Source organism: Calypte anna, chromosome 22 (assembly GCF_003957555.1).
Source record: "Calypte anna isolate BGI_N300 chromosome 22, bCalAnn1_v1.p, whole genome shotgun sequence".
Classification (NCBI taxonomy): domain Eukaryota; kingdom Metazoa; phylum Chordata; class Aves; order Apodiformes; family Trochilidae; genus Calypte; species Calypte anna.
In genome coordinates this window covers 3,039,015-3,064,850 of record NC_044267.1, presented here as the reverse complement: position 1 = coordinate 3,064,850, position 25,836 = coordinate 3,039,015, and the positions used below count along the sequence as shown (strand labels likewise).

The 25,836-nt window shown below is 41.6% G+C and overlaps 1 protein-coding gene across 3 annotated transcripts in view; it reads right to left on the bottom strand.

Annotated features, from left to right (window-relative positions):
• Positions 1-25,836, bottom strand: part of DOCK5 (dedicator of cytokinesis 5) — a 73,470-nt gene that overhangs the window by 18,247 nt on the left and 29,387 nt on the right. For 2 of the 3 annotated variants that reach the window (XM_030464067.1, XM_030464068.1), the window contains exons 9-39: positions 25,428-25,509; positions 24,531-24,660; positions 23,790-23,862; positions 21,594-21,736; positions 20,854-20,979; positions 20,384-20,508; positions 19,914-20,012; positions 19,689-19,761; positions 18,765-18,868; positions 17,863-18,055; positions 17,017-17,114; positions 16,736-16,825; positions 16,250-16,350; positions 15,602-15,736; positions 14,816-14,927; positions 13,801-13,871; positions 12,746-12,852; positions 11,832-11,968; positions 11,103-11,198; positions 10,509-10,607; positions 7,908-8,002; positions 7,380-7,458; positions 6,759-6,859; positions 5,938-5,996; positions 5,287-5,441; positions 3,402-3,487; positions 2,751-2,907; positions 2,207-2,247; positions 2,008-2,098; positions 1,150-1,269; positions 382-471 (exon numbers count right to left, since the gene is read on the bottom strand). In XM_030464067.1, coding sequence (XP_030319927.1) covers positions 382-471; positions 1,150-1,269; positions 2,008-2,098; positions 2,207-2,247; positions 2,751-2,907; positions 3,402-3,487; positions 5,287-5,441; positions 5,938-5,996; positions 6,759-6,859; positions 7,380-7,458; positions 7,908-8,002; positions 10,509-10,607; positions 11,103-11,198; positions 11,832-11,968; positions 12,746-12,852; positions 13,801-13,871; positions 14,816-14,927; positions 15,602-15,736; positions 16,250-16,350; positions 16,736-16,825; positions 17,017-17,114; positions 17,863-18,055; positions 18,765-18,868; positions 19,689-19,761; positions 19,914-20,012; positions 20,384-20,508; positions 20,854-20,979; positions 21,594-21,736; positions 23,790-23,862; positions 24,531-24,660; positions 25,428-25,509 — 3,268 coding nt within the window. Of the gene's footprint in view, positions 1-381; positions 472-1,149; positions 1,270-2,007; positions 2,099-2,206; positions 2,248-2,750; positions 2,908-3,401; positions 3,488-5,286; positions 5,442-5,937; positions 5,997-6,758; positions 6,860-7,379; positions 7,459-7,907; positions 8,003-10,508; positions 10,608-11,102; positions 11,199-11,831; positions 11,969-12,745; positions 12,853-13,800; positions 13,872-14,815; positions 14,928-15,601; positions 15,737-16,249; positions 16,351-16,735; positions 16,826-17,016; positions 17,115-17,862; positions 18,056-18,764; positions 18,869-19,688; positions 19,762-19,913; positions 20,013-20,383; positions 20,509-20,853; positions 20,980-21,593; positions 21,737-23,789; positions 23,863-24,530; positions 24,661-25,427; positions 25,510-25,836 lie in introns of those variants that run through there. The other variant, XM_030464069.1, reaches the window with a different exon arrangement.

The window sequence follows — 25,836 nt, the reverse complement described above, 5'->3', positions numbered from 1 at the left end:
CCAAGGTTATTCTATAGCTATGTCTTCATACACAGTAGTTTTATCACAGAAATAACAAGGTGATGGGATTTACAGAGCCTGAAAAGACACCATGCAAATGTTCCTGTAATTTGATCAACACTAAAAATGCAAAACATCTGCACATAATTTTGTCATGCTAATTACAAGGTCAAAACCACACACTGTATAAAAAAAAAACCAAAAAAACCAACAAAAAAACACAACTATGAAAACATTCTTCTGATACTAAGGTCACAAAACCATGGAGGTCAGGTTGGTTTGTTTGTCTTTAACATAAATGTATTTTGGGCTTATCCTGCTCAAAAGTATTAATTTAAACAGTGAGCAGCCTGCTGAAAATGGAGAAAAACAAAATCTTACCAGGAGATTACCAAGTCCCTCATAATCAAAGATCTTGTTTTCATACATGTCAGCCAACTCTTTGCTTAGCTGAATGGCTTTTTCCCACATCTCCATGGAGGATGAAGGGAGGCAGGTGGGGGAAGAAGAGCACAAGGAAAAGAAAGGACTCAGATTAAAGCATTCATTATCACAAATAGGTAAACAAAAAACTCAGCTGATTTTAATTCAGGCAGTACTTTAATGCACTGCCAACTTTCCCCTAGACATTTTTTTGCAGTAATTATTACAGCCACACAACTCTTGATTTGTAGATCTGAAAGTGTTTTACAAAGTGGGGATTTCTATTCCTGTTAGGGAAAACTGAGGCACCAAGAGGTAGAAGGACATGTCCAAACAGCAAATGAGAGCTTCTTTGAGCTTGTCTCATTGAAAACTTGTTTCTACCAGGGCTAAAAGTGCAATTAATACGAGTTCAGCTTCAGCTAGACAAGACTTAACCAAATACAAAAACCTGACAAAAGCCACTACAAAGAAAGAAAAAGGAAAACACCTGCAGTTTTCTCATCTAGCCATCTTGAACAGGGTTAATTTTTTGAGATACTCTTTGACTAACAAAGAAACAGATTCAAAGATCACCAGGACAAATCCATGCTCTGTGGTGCCTATGCAAAAGGACTGTGGAGCACCAAAGGCCTGTTAAGGAATCACCTCTGCTCTTCCCCTTGAAACCAACTTCTGCCAGCTACATTCCCCAGTGAACTGTAAGAAGACTGCAGAGACACTCACTTTGCCCCTGTCAAAGAAGGAGATAATTTCTTGGTAGAGTTTTTCCTTGAGTTCCTGTTGTGAGTAGACGTAGAAGCTGTCCCTCTGGAGGAGATGAGGGACACATGGCTTCTCAGACCACTTGGACAGAGGGAAAAAAGGAAAAGTTGAAAGAACTGGGACATTTTTAAATTAACAAATCCTTACAGTGGATGAACTCATCTGCATTCAAGACAAACCCATCATCAGTGCTCAAGAAACATCTGATTATGCTTCTCCCAATACACACATAAGGAGCCAGGAAACTTCAGTTATGTACAATTTTTTTTCTATATTACAAGCTAACTTTAAATCAGTTTAAGAATTCATCTGAACTTGTACAATTTTTTCAAGTTCTATTTTAAAAATAGCTTCAAAATGTTAATACAAGTTTAATTGTATCTGCCAAACTGGTGTGATTTTGGGTTAAGGTCTCAAGTCAACTTCATTAAATATATGATTTATTAATATGTGGAAGACATGAAGAGATTGACTTAAATCCATGTTAAGATAGCTTAAGCTAATACCTTTTACAGTGTTCACACACAACTGGGAAAACACTGTACTCTGACCCTGAACACAGAACTTTTCTCCCAGCTCACTGTAACACTTTTACCAAGAGTATGCAACAAACTGATGCTAATATTCTTGCTTTCATCCATTTAGCTGCTGTGTGATTAGCAAAACTGTGAAGGTCCTTAATGAGCACTAGAATCTAAGTAAGGCATAGTCACATTTAAAAAAAAAAAAAAAAAGTGGATTGTTTATTCTGAGCTGTTTGCACTTTATTTAAAACTCAAACCTTGACAGTGGAAACTAAAATTGGCTTTAAAGTAATACCTGGAGCAGTTCTGCATGGAGGAGGAGAGTGTATGCTGCTTCTGTGAAGTTCTCACAGTCTGTGTGCAGGTCCCGGAGTTTATACAGATACCTAAAGAAACAAAAAGCAACTGTTACTGGGTGTCAAGTCCTGAATCACTGCACAGGACACCAAGAGAGACAAAGGGTTCTGTGCAGGTGAAGGAGGGAGTCAGCCTACCTGATATAAATGTCCTCTCTTTTCTTCTCTTTATAAAAATTCTGCCAAGAAAAGAAAAAACAAACCCAAACATCTTTAATCAAGTAATTTAACCATCAGTTTTAGGTATCTCAAAAGATCTTTGCTGACACTTTGCTTACTCAGGTGCATGTGTCCCTTGCACTCATCCCTCTGACATAATGTGGGGCTACTATCACCTCTAGCAAAGGAGTAAGTCAGACAGAAAGTGGCTTGTCCAAAGCTATACAGGCTCATTGCAGTGGGACAGGGACATTTCCCACCTTTCCCAAACAGCCAGCCAGCCAGCCACCTTTCTGCCTGTACTTCAGGGCTCCAGATTACCACCTAGACAAGAACCAGCTGCGTGCCTTCATTTTGGACCATACATCTTCCTGTGCTTTATAGCTGGCAGCCTGCTTTGGGCCCATCACTAACCAGAAGTGGCATAAAGAGTTACTTAAAATCCTACAGTTAAAATCCTGGAGAATCCCCAAAAGCCAGGGCAGTAAAGAAACACCCATGTCTGGACCCAGCTTCCCCATACCAGCACATTGACAGTGCAGCTCATGCGGTTCTCCTTGCTCTCATCATGCATGATGGTCCTGTAGTCCAGCAGGTTCTCCAGCAGGCTGCTGACCAGAAAAGCAAACACTTCTCCAGAAGCAGAGAGATATTTATGTTTCCTACAGTGCTCCAGAAGGCTGCAGGGGGAGAACCAGAGGGAGGGAAATCTCAGTTACAGTTCTGAGCTGGGTGAATTCCCTGAAGAGCCCACAAAACACATTTCCTGATCAGAGACCCTCCCCGTGCATCCCAGCTCATCACCTCCACAGATCTGAGACACCCAAGTCAGGCTGCTCAAAGTCTGCCTGGATCAAAAACCTGGGTTCTACTCTTGGTACTAAAAGGTGTCTCTGAGCCTGCTGTTCTCAAGCTTTTCCATTTAAAACCCCCTCGCCAGTTTGGCACCTGCCTCCAGGCTTTCATCTCCAAGTTTAGGGTTGTTGTGCAAGTTGCTGCTGCAGAATAAAAGCATCATTTTAAGGCAATCAGTCTCAGAGCATCTGAAGAGTATTAATATCACTGTCAACTGTCTCCCTATTCACTGAGGTAAACAATTAGGGTTTATTTGCACTAGCAAAAGAGACAACTAAGCTGTAAAAAAAAGAGCCTCCATGTGTTGCATAAAACTTACAGTTTCTCCAGCAGAATCTTGTACTGTTCATCCCCTCGTCCACCCTCCACTTCCTGGTCCAGCTTGGTTATCAACTCATTTTCAAACTGAAAAGGCAAAACCAACTATCACATAAATACCAACACTCAGGAGTGTGGTCTGGCCATCAGTGACACTTGGAGCTTTGCCAGCCCACTCTGGTTTTACAAGCCAGGCTAGAAGATGCTTTCATTGTCTGAACAGAATAACAACAGTAGGAAGTCAAGATGATAAGATGGGAGCAAAGCAATTGAAGTCGTCCCTCTCCCATCCTGCAGGCACTGGAAAGTCATGTTCTGGGGTCATGATTTTCCTTCTCCTCCATCCATTAGCAGCTCAGTTTTGTTAGGATGGAGAAACATCTTAGCAGCCAGCTTACAGATGCTAATGGTCATCCACTCACCTTGAAGAAACTGAACTAGTACCTGTAGTGAAATGAGGCAACCAGGTGCCACTAATTCCCAGGGAGTGGCATGAGCCTGTGAGTTTGAGCCTCATCTTTTATTGGCCCCCCAATCCTGCTCATGTGCAGTTATAGCCTGCCTTAATCAGGCACAGGTGGGCTTAACACAAGCTCATGGCCACTCCCTGGGAATTAGTGGCACCTGGTTGCCTCATTTCACTACAAGTACCACCAGTGAAGGGCAGGTGACAACTCTCTGGCCATCATAAACACTTGTGACTACTAATGAGAGCAACTTCTCATGCTGGGAGAACCAAGGCCTATGTGATTACCTGTCTAGCAGTGAAGATGCACCCTGTTAGGTGCAAGCAGGTCATGTACAAAGCCCCAGTTAGAACTGTAGCCAGCATTTACACACCACTGGAGTAGAAAATCCATGCCACACACATCCTGCTCCCTTCTGCTGATGCCAAAACTCCCCAGGACCCTGGGGCCAACCACATCATAGACTGATGACCCCAAGGGAAGAAAGATCCCACATGCACACTGATACTGGGGTCTAACCTGGAGTGAGGATGGTGCTTAGGAAGATACACATCACATCTGACAACTGTCTGAAATGCCAAGGTGGCTGCCTTTTGGATGGATGGCTCCTACTTATCTCCAGGGAGAAGACTGTCTACAGTATAAATCCAGTGTCCCCTGCCTGCCAGCTGAGATGTTAATGTCTGATACCCCCAGAGGAAAGCTAGAAGTCCTTAGAAACTCCAGTGAAAACTTTACCTCAGGGCAAAAGCAAAAATCCTCTTTTCCTTCTTTACTTTCTGGTGCTTCCTCAGTAGCAATAAAAGGCAATTGCTGAGAAATTAGCACATGGTTGCAAGTGGGGGATCCAGGTCCTGTTCACTACTCTGCCCTTTTCCTTGTGTAGCCTCAAGCAAGTTGTGTTTGTCCTTTGTATCTCTGCTCTCCTTTCCACAACGGGGGCATCAGCATCCACAAATGCATTGTCAAATTTGAAGTGAATGAAGGATTAAGAGCCATACAGTCCTAACACTTGACTGTCCAGCAGTTTCCTTTATAGCAACTTCCATTTACAGCCAAAAACTTGCCTTGGGGGAATTGATATTGTTATAAATGTAACTGCTTTGTAGAGTACCCTCTTAGGGTCCCTGAATCACTTGACAAGTTAGATGTGGGTATTCACACATTTCCAAATGCAGAAAGACATGAAAACAGAGTAGCTCATTCATTACCAAAGCCATGCAAAGGTACAGTCAGAGAAAGAACTGAAGAGTTCTGGCTCCTACAAAAAAACTTAACAATACATCCCCATAGTCTGGCACAATGCTTGTTTTGTGTGTGGTCTTTTAGTTTGCTTTGCTTTTGTTTAAATGCTCCCTTCTCCTTCTTGCCCAATGCATACAGAGGAACATCTGCACTGAAGAAACCAGGCTCCCTTACCATATGGAAGTTTCTGTTCCCACTGAAGTTAAACTCACACTGCATCATATCAAAGAAGATGGGGATGGTGGCTTTCCTTAGCTCAGGCTCTGGCACCAGGGTTACCTCCAGGATTGGGCCAACCATTGCTGGGATGAATTTGATTTTGTGGGGACCTGCAAGAAAGCAAAAGTCAGATACCTCCTAATAAACATGGCTGCTTGAAGGCAGGATTTGGATTTCCAAATGTTTAAGCATGTATATCAAGAGCACAGAACAGACATTCTGCTTAGAATGCATACAATGGGTACTTAAAGGAGACTTTAAAGTCCACTTAAAGGAGTTCCAAACTTCAAGGAACAGTCCAAGAAAATAACTGAATGTAATTGGCTGCATGTTGCAAATTACAAAGGCTCCCTGGAAAATTCTACTCTTGTCCTTCATACAGTAGAGCCTCCTTTACAAGGAATATAAGAAATTATCCCAGCAGCTGATGTGAGAAAAGATCAGCTTTTGTAAGCTATTCACAGAAAAAGAGATTTTGTGCTCTGAAACAGCTGAGCCTAAAATTTATTTCCCCACATTAAACACCAGCAGCTTTTATAAAGAAATAAAGGATTTGAAACTGAGCTTGAGAGCTTGAATAAAGATAATTCTTTAGCTGGAACTCACCTAGATTATACCACATATCTCTTATTTTGAAGCCAATTTCTTTCCTCATGTCCCCATACCTAGGAAGAAGTATTAATAAAGATTAAAAAGGCCTCTGCATTGAAATTACTTTTGAAAGTTGCAGGATAAATTAATTGGCAGGACCTCAAGATCTATTACTCTCTTAAAAAACCCACCACACACAACCTTGAAGTGTTGGGCACTACACCAAGGGGTCTCACAGACTGTTTTCTCTACTAAAGGTCTGCCCAGAAGTTCCTCAGCATTACACAGCCTTTGTTAGATGTTCATCTCATCTTTTTTATTTCCTTACCCCATCCAGCAGCAATGCTCAATGCACAGAGGAAGGGAATGGCCATGTGCCATTATGGCAAAAGACTGCAGACTCTCAGAGCAAAATGCAGCTGCAAAATTACTCCTTTTGGGTTGCTGAGTGCCTCTGAAGTGGTCTCATTTTGAAATCAGAAAAGGCAAACAAGCTGCAGAGCTTTGAGGATTCTTTCTTATGGCAGAGGAACTGCATAAGGAATTGCTTTGGGAACCATGGCAAGCCTTCTACTACAGACCTGACAGTGGAGGGGATCTTCTGAAAAGGTGCCCAAATTCAGCTCAAATAACTCAGGATCTGTCTACCCAGACTCACAGACATCCACCTGTCCTCTTCACCTCTCCTCCTTTTATCATCATTCATTAATCCAGCACTTCCATGGCACATTTCATCTCATTCTAAGATTGGGAGAGGTACATCTGCAGCTGTACAGACAAAGCATCTTACAAGGAAAAGGGAAAGAGGCCTCAGAACTCCTAACATGTAAACTCACTTCTTGATAATTTTGTTGCGTTTGGCTTGTGAGAAGGTCTCCAGCTGGAGGGATTCATGAGTGAGAAAGGCCACTGCCAAATGGAAATAGTTATTCCAGAGCTGTGGAAGAGAAACAAGTCTAAAACAGGAGAAGACAAAGAAGAAGTAACAAGAAGTACAACAGTGACACAGCCCCCAGGACTGTGGTCTCCTAGGTGAGTGTTAAGGAGGAAGGGGTGAGCTGAGTTTGTGTTCTCAGCCACAGCAGCTGAGCTGGAAGCAATCACTTCCCATTCCTCCCTCTTTTTAGCTTCTACTTTCCAAGGAGAAGAAGTGACAGTGGGTACACCCACCCATTCAGTATTTTGTACTTATCTAGGCAAGCACAAATCAGCTGTAGCCAGCATGCTGCTCAACTTCAGAAAGCCTGCAGCAGCCTGTAGTATTTTCTTGCAGTTTATTGCTGCACTAACCACAGTCTGGAATTGAAAACTGCTTCATGTTCTGCTGCTTTTCTATAAAAAGCTTTTCCAGAGGCATGCTCCACACCACCAAATCTGTTAACAGTGGGATTTGTTTCTTCTCCCTGGCTTTCAGGATTGGGGTCCAGAAGAAAATCCAGAAACAATGGAACTATTACCTGGAGTTCAAAACTTGTTTGATCCAGAAATGAATGGTTGAGTACAGAGGTGAATTGGTTCACTGCCCGGAGGAAAACCCTGGAAGAGATAAAAAACATCAAATAAAAGGTGGCTCTTGAAAAAATAATATTGCAGTTTTGGCTTTACAACTCCTACAGGTAAAGCCAGGAGATAAGAAGAGCTGCTCCCAAACAAGACAATTATTCCTTTATAATACTATTTCTCTTCTTTCCCAGTAGAGGAACATTCAGAGAAAGTTATTCCTCTGTGAGCAAACAAATCCTTGTTTGGTTTATGTTGCACTCTCCAGCAGATAAGTGACTGGATGAAGGATGGCATGCAAAAAAGATCTCCAGTTCCATCAAGAGAAAGTTGCAGGCACTACACTTGAAACTGAATTTCAATCACCCTGAAACAATAAAAGAAAATAAGAAAATCCAGCCTGTTTGTGTGAGTTGTCCTTCCCTCAGAACCAGAGAGGCTAAACCAAAGCAGAAGCAAAACGTCAACCAGCAGCAACTCTGTACCTGCTCTGCATCATATTCATGACCATCCAGTCAGCTGCATAGACATTTTTTCCAATCAGATCCTTAAACATAATGAATGTTTCCATCAGGAAGTCCTGTTGGAAAAATAAAAACCATAGCCCATGAGGTAGAATATGGTCTTTCATCTACTTGAAAATATAGGGAAATGCAAATGTTTGCAATTGCACTGATTAATGACTGAACTGATTAGCAATCAATACACTGTACTTCTTAAAAATGATCCTTTATTATGTGGGTTTATTCCAATAAGCAAATTATTTTTGACATCTCATCCATTCAGCTACTGAAGGAGAAATAATTCCACAGAACATGTTGATATCTACTTAATTAAATTTGTCTTTACTGTTTTGAATTAAGCTGTGTTGGGAGTTCTGGTGCATAAGATGGATTAAAAAGCTAAATCAACATTCAAGGTCTTATTTCCAAAGGTCTGAATGATGACTGTGTAACAGTCCTATGCTGTATCTTCTAGAAAAATAGAAATTATCATGTATTTTAACTTCCCCAGCTAGTTAAGTCTTTTTTTGTCCAGTTTAAAAAAGGTTGGTTAAGCAGAAAAGACAGGTTTTTTGCACAGACACTAAACTGCTCCAACCCAAGCTGTGTTACACCTCAGGACTCAGGCAAGGCTGAATTGTAGAATAAGGAAAGAGGAAAAGGAAAAAAGAGAGATGAGCAGAAGGGAGTATCAAGAATATTGATCTCTGTGTTGGGGTCTCCACAGATCCAAGTGCTACCTATGAGCATTTAAATTGAATTTGTTGTGCACAAAGACAGCACATTGGCTCTCAAAAGTGAGAGGGACACAAAGAAGGTCACATGAGCAATCAGCACCTTGCAAAGATCACCACCAAAAAAATAATAAATTCTGCTGAGCTGAACAGCTTGCTCTAAGGAATTGGCAAGCACCACTGATGGAAAGGCAGAAATGGGCACTTGGTGCTGCCTCAGTAAAAATCCTTGAGGCATTATTAAATCAGTGACTGATGGAAAGATTTAGACTTGACATGGGACACCTTGAAGATATGAATTAACTTGTAAGAGTGTTCAACCAACCAAGAAATGATGCAATGGCAGGGCTGAAAATACCAAAGTAAAAAGAACCAACAATGAGCAACAAAAACAAATAAAGCCAATTATTGCAGTCAAATAAAATGCAATGTTCTATTGGTATTAACAACTACTACACCACCACAACTGCAAGTTTGCTTCTGCAGATTGAAGGATTTGTAAAAATTACATTACAAAGTGGTATTTTTGATCAGTATTTGAGTCAGAACACAACATCTTCAACTTCTAAACTGAGCTTCAATCAAGTTTGTATTTCAGGAAAGTTTTTAAGTACCTCTTTAACCCTACCTTGCTCGTAAGCTACAATAGCCTCCTACCACCTCCACTGCTTCTCAGAATAAAGAAAACATTCTGAATTGAGGCATACTCAACATGAAATTTGTTACAATCCTGCTTTGAATCCACCTTTGTCCAAAATCCATCAGAATTATCTTCCTCACACCCTTCTTCCTGTAGAAATACACAGAAAACCTTTTCTCTGATTTACTTGATGAGCACAAGCAGAATTACTGATTAGATTTTCTTTTAGTTTTTCTTCTTTCACAGAAAAAATACTTGGACAATACAGAGAGCAATTCTAAAATTAGGTGAGTGCTTCCAAGTGTTAATAAGCAGCCAAGTGTCCTTTCAGATGCAGAAGTGACAGAAATGTGTGTGTCCTGTAGGTGGCTATGTTGCTCAACAGATCACAAGCAATTTCAACTGTTCAGGGAATGAGAAATCACCTTGCCATCCAAAATGAATTTCAAACACCTTCCTGTAGGTTTTGCTCTAGCAGAACACAGCTCCAGGCTTTTCCCCAGCCAGTAGTAAAATAAACAAGTACTTCTACATTGCAAAAAAAGGAGTAAGGGGACAAAAAAGCTAAACAAATAGTTGCTGTGTCATGCTTCAAAGACTTGCATAGATCCTGAGTTTGGTCCTGACTTGTTCTGGATAGTCTGGAGGGGAAAAAAAATCTGGACAGAGCTGTTAATGCTACAGAGCTCAAAACAAACCCCCCAAACCAAAACCTAATCTGGTTTCATGCCGAGAGACTTTGAGGACATGGATTGTACACAGTTTTTAACATGGAGGGAACTATTTACACTGCTAGTAAGACTAAAGCATTTAATTAAACTCAAGAGGAGAAGAAACCATGAGAAAGAATTAGATAAAAAGAACAGGATCACAAAGAGGCACAGTGAGAGCAAGAGAGGGAAAACACTTTTCCTTTTCATCATTCACTCTTCTGGTTCCTGACTTTTTACATGCAGAGGCTTAAATAGTCATTAAACATGTTTTGACTCAAAGCTGCTCTTTTCAGGCTCTGCTGAGCCAGCAACATCCCCTGGGGATCCCCAGCAGGGGTGATGTGAATACATCCCCAGTGGCTGTGGTGTTAGGTGCTCATTGCTGCTGACTGCAGTCCCACCACACCAAGCTGACTGCAGTAACTTGAAATGACCTTTCCAAAGCAAAGTGTAATTCTTGATGGACTGAGCTAATCCCCCAGGCAGGCTGACTTACAATAATGTCCTGCTTGGTTTTGAAAGTCTTGATGTAATGGCTGTAATGGAAATCATCCATCTGCCTCAGGATGGCTGTCATGCAGGCCACAAAAATACCCTAGAATATTGAAAACAAAGCATTTTATTATTTTCCTGTAGTAAGAAGTGTGGCATATCCTTTCAGAGGGTCTTTTCCAACCTAAATTATTCTATGATTTTCAAATTTGCTATGACCAACTGGAACACTCACAGCTGACATAAAGGTAACAGCATTAAAGTTATCAAAAATGTGGTACTTTCATTCACCACTCATCCAAAGTACCATGTTTTCAGCAAAGATTCCTTCTGTATTAGCAACTGCACTGAAATGAAATTCACTGTGCATGCAAAGGAACTTGAAGTCACAGCCAACTCTGAGTGAGCTCCAGTGGCTGCTGGAGAAGGACAATTTGCCAGGGAACCACCAAAAGCCATGGTTCAGTGGCACAGAAACCCTACAGGAAACAGAAAGATGACTTCAGAAACCACTGCTCTAGACTGAAATCTCCAAGGAGGCTGAATTTCAGCAGAACAAATGGCAAATTAATCAGAGAGGGAAGTGAAAGGCTCTCACAATGTGAGGAGACTGTCTGCTCATTCCGATCACCGTGCGGTTTATTCTCCTGAGCAGGCGTTCCATGATCAGCTGGATGTGGAAAGCTGTGGGCCCCTGGGGACAGGCAAGAAGGACAATTTGAGGCAATTCTTAATGTATCCTGTTCTTTAGAGTGCTCCCTGTGTGGGAGAACTGGCCTGACAGTGGTTAATTGTTATCAGAGGATGCAAAAAAAAGGAGATTTAAATCACGCGAGCAATCGATTCAATGGGAGGCACCCACTTGGTGGCATCATCCAAATCAATCCACAGCAGCTTCATTAGTTCATCCTGACAGAGCTGAACTCAACAGCTCTTAAGCTCAAATTATTTTCACTGCAACTCAGAATCAATTTGCATTATTAATGTGGTGAATAACTGTTGGCCCTATTTTATAGCAGAGAAAATGAGAAACCAAATACTTTGATGACTTGCTCCAAATAAACCAACAAGCCACCAAAGTAGCTGGGAATGAGAAAAGAAAGTAATTGCTTCTCATGCTGCAGTGATAACCACTAACTCAACTTTATATGGTCCTTTTCAGACACAAATACTTTATGTACAAGGAGATTCAAAGAACTGTTCAGCAACACAACACAATATCTATAAATACCAGAACACTGTAGTTGTGTAAAGCACAAGTTCTTTGCTGTAACTTCTCAGAAGAAGAATTCAACCTGAATTTGCACCCTTTGCAATTCATGCTCACCACATCTTTCCGATCCAGGACTTCAAGGACATTGCTAAGGAGCTGTGAGCAGGCCTCATGGTCAGGCTTGTTTGAATTGTCATCCAGCTGGCCACTTAGCTGATCTATTAGCAGTGGCAGAAGAGCATCTCTGCATTCTGAAAAACAAAATAAAGAACCACAGCTTGTTGGTTTCAAGAAGTCATTCAGCACTCAGTATACATGGGTGCCCCACAGTAGCTTTCTGCTCATAACTTAATCTTGGACACCAAAACTTGCTTAAATCCACCTGAGTTAATCCTAACAGACTAGAGAGTCAGAAATAACCTGCAATTATATGCACTGCATTAAATAGCACACTCCTACTTTCTGCTTCTTTCTAAATCTAAGGGGATTAGAACTGGACAGGGGCAGAATCCCTTCCCTGGACCTGCTGGCCATGCTGTTCCTGAGCCAGCCCAGGATGCCCTTGGAATTCTTGGCCACCTGGGCACACTGCTGCCTCCTCTTCAGCTTCCTGGCAATCCCAGCTCCCTTTCTGCCACTCTGTGCCCAGCCTGGAGCTCCCCATGGGGTTGTTGTGGCCAAAGTGCAGGACCCGGCACTTGGAATGTTGAACCTCATCCCCTTGGGATCATCCCAACTCTCCAGTCTCTCCAGGTCCCTCTGCAGAGCCCTCCTGCCTTCCAGCTGATCCACACTCCCCCTTGGCTTAGTGTCATCTGCAAATTTACTAATTGTGGACTCAATCCCCTCATCTAAATCATCGATGAAGATATTAAACAGAACTGGGCTGTTCCATAGATTATTTCTACAGATGAATTTAACAGCAGATTATCACTAATGACTGATGTAAAAGCCCATGTGAACTTGGAAGATGTTTTTAAGGCTCTGGGGCCTCCTGCAGACTCCAGAGGCCTTCATGTGGTACTCACCTGCCTGTTTGAACAGATCACTCTCGACTACCTTGGTCATGCAGTTGAGCTTCTGTCGAACTAACTGGTTGTCAGGAATACTTTGGATAAACTTGCTGAAGAGGACACTAGTGTGCAAAGCACAAAGGAAGCAGATGGTCAGCATTTTCACCCAGTGTTGATTCCATCCTACATTTACACTGTCCTGCACCTGGGCAAATCAAACACCTTTGTCACATTGCCTACAGGTGGACTCCAGGTTACTGTGGAGCCCCAACTTCTTTTCAAGAAACTTAGCACAGGACTTCTAGAACTGCACAATACTCAGAGACTGCAGGTTTAAACCTTGTAAAATGAAGCTTGGATCCCAAGACACACTAGATGGATCACATATATAAATAGACAATACTGTCCATCTTCTGGTGCCAGCATATCATAATTATACTGACTTTCATACCAAATGAAAGCAGAATTTAGCTAAGCTTGAGCAGATCCCTGCTGAAACTGGAAACACTGCAATTTACAGTGGCAAGAGTGTATCCTCCCAGATGCCCCTTTCATCAAGAGTGATGACTCAGTTCAATCTGAGATTCTGTTAAATTAAATTCCATGTACATTTGGTGTCTGTCTACTCCTTATGAGCAAATCAATTGTGTCAGAATTGTGAGGCATGCTGGGGATGGTCTGGGCAAAGCTATGGACACTAAAGAACATAAACCCATAATATTATGAATTTCCTGAATAAATACAACTTTTGTTGGCTACAACTTTGTCACACATTTTGGTTTACCTCAAAAGCAATCATTAAGAATTAATGGAAACTTGAACATTTCAATATATCACTCCCCACATTTTGGTTTTCAGTAAAATATTGAAGGGCCTAAGAAGGAGTAGTTGAGATGCACACATCCCTTTGAACTGAACTGACTTCCTTTAAAGCCCTGCAAGCACTTCCTCAAACACATGCTCAGTACATGCATTCATCATTTCATAATCAGAGTGGCTGCCTTTAGGAAAGTTTCCAAAATTCTTCCCAACAGATGGGTTTGGAGGACAAACAAAGTTAACATGGTTACCTGAGCTCAACAGGGTCAAAAACTAATTTGACATCATTTATGATGCTTGGCAAATACTTTAAAGCTGCACCCTGCAAGAAAAAAAAGAAAACAAAACAAGGATGTGAAACACAGATGGGAACAGATTTAGAGCAGATAGTTCTTTCTAAAAGGGTGTAAGGTCTCAGTGATGGTGTCCACAGCTCACATGGCAAATCTAGCTTTTGTCAAGCACAAATATGAGGACACCTGTAGAGAACTGGCTTAAGATCAAATTCATGCATCCAAAGAGCCTCCAGCAACCACCCTTCTGCAGTGCAGAGTGGAAAAGGTGAAGGAAGAAGGATTTGTAGCCAAGTTCTTTAGTTTTTGCAGACATCTGCAGCTCCAGGGATTAAGCTGCTCCTAGCCTGGTATGAAAAGCACTGGTCAGGTTAATTTTTCAGTGTTCTGCACACTCAAGAATGCCCACACACCCAGTAATAAGTTATCTAGGTAGCACTGTGGCTTTCATAAATCTGTCATCCAGACAACTTGGTGCAACAGCAACTAAAGGTCTCTCTGTGGTGTTCTGTGGCTGCTGCCTGCAGGTACTTTGCCTGCATGAGAATCAAGGTTGGGCTTTAAATGAGCCAAGTGCTTATTAGAAGTTCAGAATCAGTTTCCTTCAAATTCAGAAAATCATGCTGGCTTTAAGTTAACATTTCTATCTCCATCCCCCTCAAGGTTGGTGTTCCTGGTTGAAGTGTCTTCCACACTGCAGTAGGTCATATCTTGGCTGTTAGCTTCCACCCTAGCATGTGCTGAAAGGCTTTCAACAAAGCCACAGCTCTCATTTTGATTTGATAAACTCTGGGGTTTAAATTCTCCTTTTCTGCCACACACAGCTCCATAAAACAGACTTTGAGAGGTGGTGTGACTCATCTGGATGGGTTTTATGTGCGTTGAAGCTTTTCCCTTTTCTGTCCCCCCCCCTTTCCAACAGCATCAGTTGCTCTAATAAAAAACATTACCTCTCCCTGCACATTATGCATACCTTAATCTTGACAGCTTCCTCTAAAGGCCGATCCATGAGGACATTGAAGGAGAGAAACAGCTTGCGTATCGCATCATTAAATTCATCCCCATCTTCACTTTTTCCATAAAACCTACAAAGAACAGAAAGAGCTAGTGAGAGACATAAATCTAGGCTAACAGTGTCTGATCTATGATTTCATCCCATGGAATATGAGTGCAAGAATGGCATTGAGGATTCTGCAGTTGGAATCTGTTACAAGGGAAAAGCTTCACTTTCTAACCTGCCACTGCATCAAAAGCTGCTTGGGTTCCAATAATCAATTGGCTCATTTTGTATTAAGCAAACAAACAAATAAAAAAGCAGAATGAACATGAGAAAAGGATTTCAAACAGTCACTGGAAATCATGAACATAATTTGAGGCTATGGTAAAGTCACTGTCACTGTCCATACCCTAAAAGGTATTGCCTACATCTCCCCTAACAAGTAACTGTGTGCATTTTTTCTTAAAATGAGGAAGTTGCTCCACACTTCAATATTAAAAATAAGTAACAGGTTCCTTTTCCTACCCAATGCTGCTTACATCATGCTACAGGTGAATAAAAAGATTCTTCTTCTAAATTCGGTATTTCAGTTTTTACTCAACTTCTTTTGTCCAGCTGTGGACAAAGGCAGATTGAAACTCCTCTTAATAACTCAAGAAGAGAAGATATGCTGAAGAATATCCCCCCCAGTGGTGCTGACTGGAAGTAACTCCCCTGGTTTCCCAAAAGGAATCCCAGGGATGGCAGTGACCTTGGTCTCACCTCAGGTACAATATTCGTGACTGGACGATGAATCGGAAAAGGTACTTTAGGGCTTTCAGAGCAGCAAAGAGCAATTCTGTCTTGCTGGAGTCCTCAGCATTTCCCACGTAACAGTTCAGTACTTTGGTGAGTTTCCTTTGGAAATAAAACAAATACAGACACAGAAAAGTTTCTGTGTAAGTCCAGCTCCCCTATTCTAGGAGGAAACTACGATTTAATAAATAGATCACAGAATGGGATTCCTCTTCACAGCCTATTCTGAGATCTTTGGCTTCATGGTTGTCAGTTTTTCAGTTTGTGAATTCTCCAGATTTGTCTAAAATTCCAGCTTCTTGATCTGCTTTTCAGGAGGCTGGAATACACATGGCTACTACAAGCAGACTAACACCATCTCAATGTGTTCTCACATGCAAGTTCCTCTGAAGCAGTGCCTCAAAGTAAATGCTTTGAAAACTGTAGACAGAAGTTCTATGTATTTTTACAACAAAAACTTTCAGGGTGTAAAACAGAGTAATTACAGTGTTTATTTCACACCTGAAGGCAGAGAAGAGGAGGCAGGAACACTCTTGCCTGGGTCTACTTGCTTTTATTATGTTAGTGGAGTTTACCAAAACTATCAGCCTGGGGGTTGTGGTCACCAATACTTACACATAAGCCAGGGTTGCACTGAAGTGCTTGTAAATGTAAGTTTCAAGAACAGGGTTGAAATGCTGGAATTTGATGTCTCCAATCAAAGAAATTATAAATACCTGCCAAAAATAGAAAAGGAAACATATGTATAGAGCTGGATAACCTCTAACTCCAATTTAACTCAGTCTCTAATAGCATGTAATGTATTTTGCTGGGTTGGATAGATAATATGGCTTTCCTCTTCTGTAAATTGCCTGAATGCAAGAAATTATTTAAAGAAATTACTATAAATTATGTAAATGTTTGCTACTGTTCTTACTGTGCTCACTAAAAAGCTCAATGTGTATCCCAGTCCTACCTCTTGAAAATGCCTTAAAACTGCTTAAATATAATTTATTTCTCAGAGCAAAATACTAATCACTCACGTAAAGAAAGCACCAGGTATCAACTGAAAATAGGGCTGGAAATAAAATACTCTAAATCCAGAAAAAAAGACTCACTCACCAGTGCATCAAACACAAGGAAGTCATAGGTTTCATTTTCTGACATTTCCATCATGATGTTGAAAAGTGCATCAAGGGTGTCCTGCAAAAACTGGAGGGGGGGAAAAAGATATCAAAGGGCTTGGAAAGACTACTCCTGGAATCCTGCACAAGAACCTACTCTTTTGGATCAGTTTCCCATTCCAGCCTAGCCCAGCTGAACTGTTAAAACACAGTTTCAAGGACAATATCAAGCACACAGACAAGTGTCTGCACAAGGAGACTCAAAACTTCTCTGCATACCTTCACAATTTCTCCTCCTTCCACCTCCATCAGCTTCCTTAGGTTGTGAGCTATGTTCTGAGAGTTAGAACGCCAGTTCAACAAACCCAGCAGGTCAACTGGGAAGGACAGAACATCAGCAATTAGACAGAGATTACAGCACCACAGCTGACTTAATGGCTGCAGAACAACACAGCACAAATACTAGAGGTTATTTTTAGAAACAGCTTACAAGGAAAAGTCACACTGATGTATGAAATATCACCTTGAGATGGTTCCTTTGTCTTGGCAAGAAAGTGAAGTTTGGGTATAAATGGAAACCTTGGTGTAATTTGAGAATGTAAGGTTGGAAATTCTGCAAGGCTTCTCATCCACTCAAGAGAAGATCTCTCAAGCTAGGAAGTTTAGTAGAGTCTAGACTTTTCTTAGAGTCTAGACTTTTCTTACTAATGCTTGTGTTTGCTTTAGAGCAGCCTCCTGGAGATGGTTATTAAAGTCCCAATGGAAACCTCCTACATAAATGACATTGAGCTGCAGAGCTCTTCATCACAATTCAGGGGCATCCCAGGACCTCAAGCTTAGTTACAAACTACATTTGCAGCTTTCAAAGGAGTCAAGCAGGTTTCACACATCTTTAAATTTAAAGCTTTTAGATATAGCTTGGGTAAAACATTCATGGGACATGGCCCCTAGTGGCTTTGTAAACATCTCTCCAGTGGCAACATGGTGCCAGCTGTGCTGGGATTGAGCCATGGTTGACCCATGAAGCAGTAAGACTAAAGCTGCAAGTCAAAAAATGTGCATAAAGTGCCCCCTTTACTTCAGAGCTACAGTGTGATACCACCAGGCTGCTAGTGCAGGACCTACCATTCTGGGTAAGTTTGGTGGAGCAGATGACAGTGGCAATCTGGAAACTGTCTTTTGTACTGTCTTTAGTGGGTGTGAAGTTGGCAAGGTGGTGCAGGTTTTTCCCTGAGGGGGCCTCCTTCTCCTCCATCTCCATTTTGGTACAGGGAAGAGTCAAATAGCATTTAGCATCTTCCATTTTCTTGTTATCACCCTGTGGGTTGAACACAGGGAAGCCAAGGGTTAAATCACACTCAGCACACCTCTACTACCTCTTGCAGTTCTCATCTACAGACACACTTCAACACAGTGACAACCAGAGAGGGCTTTAAACACCTTCTCATGTCTGCAGTGGTGTCTCTCATTGTCTGCTTGGGACTGTAACTTTAGGGAAGAGAAGTTGCCTGTGCTGCCAATAACCTTAAGCTCTTTTCAGGGTGATTCAAGTCTCAAATTTAGGAGGGTTTTTTTCCCCTCCCCTCTCTCACTTCAAAGCTTTCTACTTCAAGGCATTAATTTTTTCCTCTCACTGTGATTAAAGGCACCAGACCTCTCTTCCTAACACACCCCAATCCTCCAAAGCAGGTGTTCCCCAGGCCTGTTTGCTTCACACTGTCTAGGTGAATGATGTTGAGAGGAAAAATACTCTATTCTGATACATACAGGGATGTACCAGATGTGTACTTGCAGTCAGAAAACCCATCAGTAAAAGCAGAGATGAGGGTGACTTATTAACATAAAAATAAAACCAGAAAAACCCCAAAATTCCCAAAAACCACACACAAAATATTACTGTCCTATTATCCTAGAAAAAAGACTTAAAATCTCTGCAATGATAATGGTTACATTGCTAGGAAGAAAGTCAGCCAAGAGGCCTACTTTGAGTAGTTAAACAAAAGCAAAGACTACAAATACCCAAGTACCTTATAAACAATCAAATTGTGTTTGCCATCTTGCAGTGTTGTTCCATCTGCATTCATCAACTTCACAAAGCTCATGCCAAAAGCTCTCTCAGACTTATCTCTAGCTGGAAAGAGAAAGAAAAACCTTTATTAGGAATTGTCTTATTTATGTCCATATTATCCATAATGCAGCTCTCTATATGCATCACATGGTGAGGTGATGGAGCAAGCAGATGGTGGTGATCCTCAACAAAAAGAGCTCTCTTTTCCCTCTCATCTCAAGGCTCTAAGTAGGTATGTGCAACTACACAGAAAAACATCCTCTCTGAAGATCTCTCACCAGACAGGGATAGTGATTAATTGTGCTGCTATGGAGTCATATATAATGTACTGATCCTTGGACTGGGATTTTGCAAATCTGCTTGTGAGCAATGGATGTGTATGTCCCTGCATCTCCCAGGTACCTTAGGAGAATTATAAGAGTCTTTCAAATCTTAGTCTCATATTATTGATCTTATTTCAGGGCTCTGAAGTAGTTTGATCAAACTTCTGGCTCTTTCTAGTTAGCCTTTCATTAACCTAATTAAAAAGCTTCCCTGTAAGAAGACCATTACAAACTTATCACTGAGCTTTGTGAAGGCCTGGAAATAAATTAAATGCACCACCACCCACTGAGAAACCAAAGCAGCAATAAGCATCAACAATTGTTTTTCAAGTGGGCTAACATATTGCTCCCTAATTCCAGTTTTAAAACAAAACAAACAGCCCCAAACCTTCTCTAAGGCTGTCAAAAATTTAAATTATTTTTCTTTGCTTGTGAGAAAACCTACAACACTGGAAATAGGTAGCAGTGCAAACAACTACACCTTTGGTGGATACTCAGAAAACCTCAATGAGAGCAGGAAGAGCACAGTGCTTCTGCAGATCTTCTGTTCTGACACTTACATTCCTGGGATGAGCGATGACGGAAGGTGAATCTCAGGTGGCAACGACTGACTTCCTCTATTGCAATGGACACCTGCAGGTGGGAAAACAAGGAAAAATGCAGCACCAGCATTCTCCATCTTCAGTCAATTTACAGGACACTGTTACTGATGTAAAATATACTGATTTTCAATTAGTTTGCTTTTCTACACAAAGGAAGCAAGACTGTAAATAACACACTCTTACCTTGACAGTTTCGTACCAGCAAGGTTGCTTGACTTGGTAATAAACAACAGACTTATATTCAGAGACACCTTCATAACCAGCACCAGGATGGATAGCTTTCTTTGGACAAAAAGACAAGGGGAGAAGGAGGGAAGAAAAGGTAAGGTCTAGAATGAAAGCAAAAAGTATCTTGGGTCAGAATTGTTAACAGCATTTAAGTGTCAGAGTTCAAGTCTGTTCCTCTCAGTTAAGGAAACTGAATATGTCACCTCTTTGAAAGTTGTACAGAATCTTCAAAGATTTGCTCACATTTCTAACTAATTAAAAAAAATAATAATCAGTGAGCATTTATTTGGTCACTGAGATCACCTACAGTATCTCCTGTTCATTATCACACACTTCTTGCATACTTCTGCTAAATAAGATCCTCTGGATCAGAGCTACCATCTGGCAAGCAGCAGCCTTGTGACCCCCTGCAGTGGCCATCGTACCTCTTGGAGATTTCCATCTTCATCATGGACAGACATGGTGACTTCTACATTCTTGGGAGTCTTCTTCTTCCCTTTGTCAAACTCTCCTTGGATTAGGGTGACATAGATATCATTTCGAACATCACCTGAAATTCACAGAGTTAAATGAGTTGTGTTTCTCCTCCAGTTTTACAGATTAACATTTAACATCCCTGAGTATCATATACCCTCCTCTTCTTCTTAGCCTCCAGCTTAACAACAACCAACATCATCTCATCTTCATCTCAAATCACAAACATTATCATTTTTTGATGTAAGAAAGAAAGATTGTTTTCACTTCTTTGACAGAAAAACAAATCGTAGGCTGGCAATTGCAAAGAAATTCAAACAGACTTTCAGATGGCTTTCAAAGAAATCTGTTTACAGCAGAAATTCTAGAATTTCATCTGGCTCTTTCACTCTATGGAAGTGTTGGGACATACAGATCTTACCAGGAAGGATTATCTCAGGGAATCCCATTTTGCGAGCCACAGCAGTTGATCTGTCTACAAGGTGGGAAAAATCCTTTTGAACCTGAGATAGATCTCCAGGAAGCAGTTTCAGGGAGACCCAAAGACCTAAGAAAAGAAAGCTAACACTTGTTTACTGAGAAAAGGACAAAATCATTAAATTCAAGCCGATGCTTAACAGAAAACTGTTTATTCATGTGATCTTCATGCAACGATGCCTTCAATATCCCAAGCTGGTTCTCACTTGCTCAGTTCTCTCCCTAATGCTAAACAAGACCTTACTGAGCAAGCACATTCTCTGAAGTCAAATAGAAACTTTGAGATTAATCCCCTGGACACACAAGCAAGAGCAGAAAAATCCTGAATAATGCCCTTTAACCCCAAAGGCAGTTCAGAATGGGCAATCAGCTCCCTTCACTTCCAAGTATTTTATGTCTGTATAAACAGTTTTATCTTAAATATATGACATTACTAGCAAATAAGTCATCAGCTAAAGAAGCTCTTCCCATGCAACTAAGAACATCTCCTAGGTTTTGTTTTTTTTTTTCAGCTCTCAATGTGGCAACCATTACAGAGACCATACATGTGGCTGGGGGAAGGCAGCAAACTCCAGCTGAGCCTTGAATTCCAGCCTTTCACATGCCATTTATTTTCCTTTGTAAGCCAGGTGAACCTTTCCCTGCACCAGGTTTCCACATTAGCTTCTTGCCCAACTGCTGTACCTTGCCCTTTATGATTCACTTCCTTTGCAGCAATGACTTTGTTGAAGACAGAAGTGAGGGGCTCATTTTCTCCAATCACATGGGAAGTTATCAGTGGGGACATGATGAGCTGTCTCTGCCTGATGTAAGTTTCCATGGCAATCCTGAGGAGAACAACAAGAGAGACCAGGAAGCAACCAGGCTAACATCAAACATGCTCTGCCAGAAGAGGGTTGGCCAACAGCTGACTGCTTTCCAAAGAAATGCTGTTTTTTTTTTCCCAAAGATTCCGTTAGAATTTTTTTTCTTCTTCACCTCCACAAACCCAATGGAACAAAATACATTTAAACTCTCATAGAAAGAGGGCTAGCTCAGGCTTGGGCTAAGTAACACTGACCTCAAGACTCCATGACTATATTTATATGATACTGAAATAGCAGCCTTGAGGACAAAAACTCAGGCAGCTTTACTTTGTTCTTCTTTCCCATCCACAGCCTTGAAGAGCAGTGGGAACAACTCCAGCCATGGGTACCACTCTTCAGAAAGTGCCTCAGAGCTGTCCCTGAGAAAGTGCATAATGTCCCAGATGACACCAAGCTGGGGGGAGTGTGGATCTGCTGGAAGGCAGGAGGGCTCTGCAGAGGGACCTGGACAGACTGGAGAGTTGGGATGATCCCAAGGGGATGAGGTTCAACATTCCAAGTGCCGGGTCCTGCACTTTGGCCACAACAACCCCATGGGGAGCTCCAGGCTGGGCACAGAGTGGCAGAAAGGGACTTGGGAGTCTGGATTGCCAGGAAGCTGAAGAGGAGCCAGCAGTGTGCCCAGGTGGCCAAGAAGGAGGCTGTGAAGGGATTCAGCAGAATTGCTGTGAGGAAGGGCTGAGGGAGCTGGGGGTGTTGAGGTTGGAGAAGAGGAGGCTCAGGGGAGACCTCATCACTCTCTCCAACTCCCTGAAAGGAGGTTGGAGCCAGGGGGGGGTTGGGCTCTTTTCCCAGGCAACTCTCAACAAGACAAGAGGGCAGGGTCTCAAGTTGTGCCAGGGGAGGTTTAGGTTGGAGATGAGAAAGAATTTCTTTCTGGAGAGGGTGATCAGGCATTGGAATGGGCTGCCCAGGGAAGGAGTGGATTCTCCGTGTCTGGAGATCTTTCCAAAGAGCCTGGATGTGGCACTCAGTGCCATGGTCTAGCAACCACAACGGTGGTTCAGGGGTTGGACTCGATGATCTCTGAGGTCCCTTCCAACCCAGCCAATTCTAGGATTCTATGATAATTCACCTGAAATAATTTAACATAAGTAAGAGCTGCTGGCAGGGCACAGCAGTGACGAACACATCTGTTCAGCTTGGGGCCTTGAACCCAACTTCAATCTTGTAGCCACATTAGCAATATTGAGCCAAAGCATGTACAAAAAGATGTCTTCACAGCCTCCCCATCCTTGGCAAGGTGTCCAGATTTGGATCTAAATTCAGCCTCATTAGAACAGAGGAAAAATGGAATGAAAAAAAAGGCCAAGTGGCTACTATTCTGCAAAGGAAGAGCCATCCTACTTTGCAGCCATTCAGGCTCTGAAGGGGTAGAGGAAGAAAATAAAAATAACCCCCCAAACATTCTCCCCTGAAAATATACCTTGTAATATATGGCTACACCAAATGGATTGCTGTATTTAGGAGTGGAACAACACAGCTGAGTCTACTCAAATAAGCCTCAAAAAGTGAGCAGGCAGAACACACAAATCTCACAAGTGATACAGAAAAGCAAACCACATTGGAGCTTGAATTTCTTTCCCAGAAAGAGGGAAAAACCCTTTCCTATTGTCCTCTGACCCAGCCTGACAAAGTAATCTGAAAAGTTAAGAGGCAGAGAATACAGAGGGTACCACACAACAGTGACAAGGAGGAGTTGTGCTCTCTGTGCTCAGGTATTTCAGAAAATCTTCCCTTTCAATCCCCCTAATAGTTTTGAAGGTCACATCCTTCAGACCCCAAAACTCACTAAGCAATTTATCCTGGCATGTATAACCAAGGGGAACAAAGGCTTCAAGGGACTAAAAAAAAAAAAAATCTTTTCCCTCAAAGAGCTGACTACTGCCACCAGCTAATCTATTTGTAGAGACCTTGGTACACTGCCAGGCTCCCAAACAAATTTGTCCTTCTCCAAAGGACAACTGCTTTAAATAAGCCAGATAAGTGATGAACTCTGACATGCAGTACTTACTGCTGAAATGGAATAAAATGTTGCTTTTCCTCATCGTCCACCTTTCCATGGATGATATCTGTTATGTCCATCACTGCAATGACACAAGTTCATCACACAGTTTTGGTAGGTTGCTAAAGAATACAGAGAGAGCTTTCCTCTACCAGAATGGAAACAAGAGTTGTTTATTTTGAGCCAGTGCCACTCAGAACAGCAGCAGAGAGCACCACACTCAATGTTTTAAAGCCACCTTTTCATTGATGTGTAAAAGTCAGTTTATGGTAGTGAATTCAAGTGTTTTCTCTGATAAAAAACCCCAGATGTGTCTCAAGCATTTCAAGGCAAAGAAATTACACTTATATTTCAAATGCTGATTATTCTGACATTTTTTTTCCATCACAAATTTCAAGCAAGTCTCTTCAACCTGTGATCACAGGAACTGAACAGAGGTTGCATGTCTCATTCACCAAGACTCCTCCAAAACCACATTAGACATGAGCCACAAATGTCTGAAAATTCAATTGCACTGATGGCACTGTGTCATGTTTTATGAGGTGACAAAATAAGTGGAAAATAACAGTATTTCATTTGCATATAGGACTTCTGTCCAAAGGTCTCACAGGGGGAGCATCACCTCCATTTTGTAGGCAGCTCCTGACACTAAAAGGTGAGTGGGTTTTGCTGAAACTGTTTCCCAATTCCTAGCCCACTCCTGCACCCCCTGGGCTGGGCTGTTTTCTCCACTGACAGAATTTCTCATACCTGCCACACCAAAGGGTCTCCTGAGTCCACAGGTATGTTTCTTCCCATCTTTCAGCTCCATGTGTCCCACCCTCACAATCTGACACACCAAGCTGATTTTTGGTCTGATCAAGTCAGAACTGCTTAAATCCTAGAAATGATTTAACATAGTTATCTGCTTTTTGAATGGAAAAAGAAGAAAACAGATGAAGTAAGACTATCTTGTTAGATTGTGTGCACACATAAAAGGAAATTATTATTTTTTAAAAGGAAAAACTACTCCTTTTGAGCCCTTAGGGGGAAAAAAACCAAACCAAACCGAACTACTAAACCACTGGCTATTTCCATGCAACCATTTCTAAACATCTCACTAATCTTTCATAACACACAGGACTGGAAGGAGAGCAAATGATACTAATTGCTAAATTACTGAATGTTAAATTAGCAGGCAGTTAGTTTGTGCCACCTTTGCTACTTGTCAGAAGTTATTCCATTCATTCTATGAATGAATGTGCAATTCTTCTATTAACATCTTGTTGCAAGTAACAAACTCCAGCACAGAAAAAGATCAGCAAAGCAATGAAGTGGAAAACAAACCACTGGGATCTCAAGCCTTGATTTTTGGCTCCACCAGAGATGTGTTTAATAGGACTTTCAGAAATTAAGGATGAGCAACACCCACTCACAGTGCTATTGCAAAATAAGACACCTTTATTACTGCTTTGGACTGACATACATAAGAAGTACTTCTCTGTAGCAGTCCTCAGAGGCTGCCTATCACATTTTAAGTGTCTATGAAAACACCTCAAATTGCCCCTGATACATGGGGAGAGGGTAGGGGAGAGAGAGATAACCCAAAATTCAGCTGTCTGCTACATGGGGAAAACTTTCCAGGATGTAAATATAGGATTTACTTACAGTAAAGACTGCTTGTAGGTTATTTAGTTTCTCAATTTCTTTAGGCATCCCATTACTGCCCCAACGAACCAGGTAATTTTCACTGCAAATAACAAGAGGAAAAAAAAAATGAAATGAATCAACAGTTCATATTCCCACTACCTGGCAAAAGCTCAGAAGCATTTTGATCTTTTTAGGAATGTCTGAAAAATTCCTCTGTCCCATAGTGGTTCTGAAGTGACTGATTTCAAGGAAGGCAGAAGGTAGGCATGATGTGAATGAGCACTCTCAGATAGCTCCCTACACAACCCTGAGTGCATGTCCACACTTGATAACTTCCCTGATGGAGATGGAGGGTGCCTGACACACACATCCTTCCTTGATAAAGTTCTTTATTTCTTCCCCTACCAGCACAAGATGTCCAACTCTT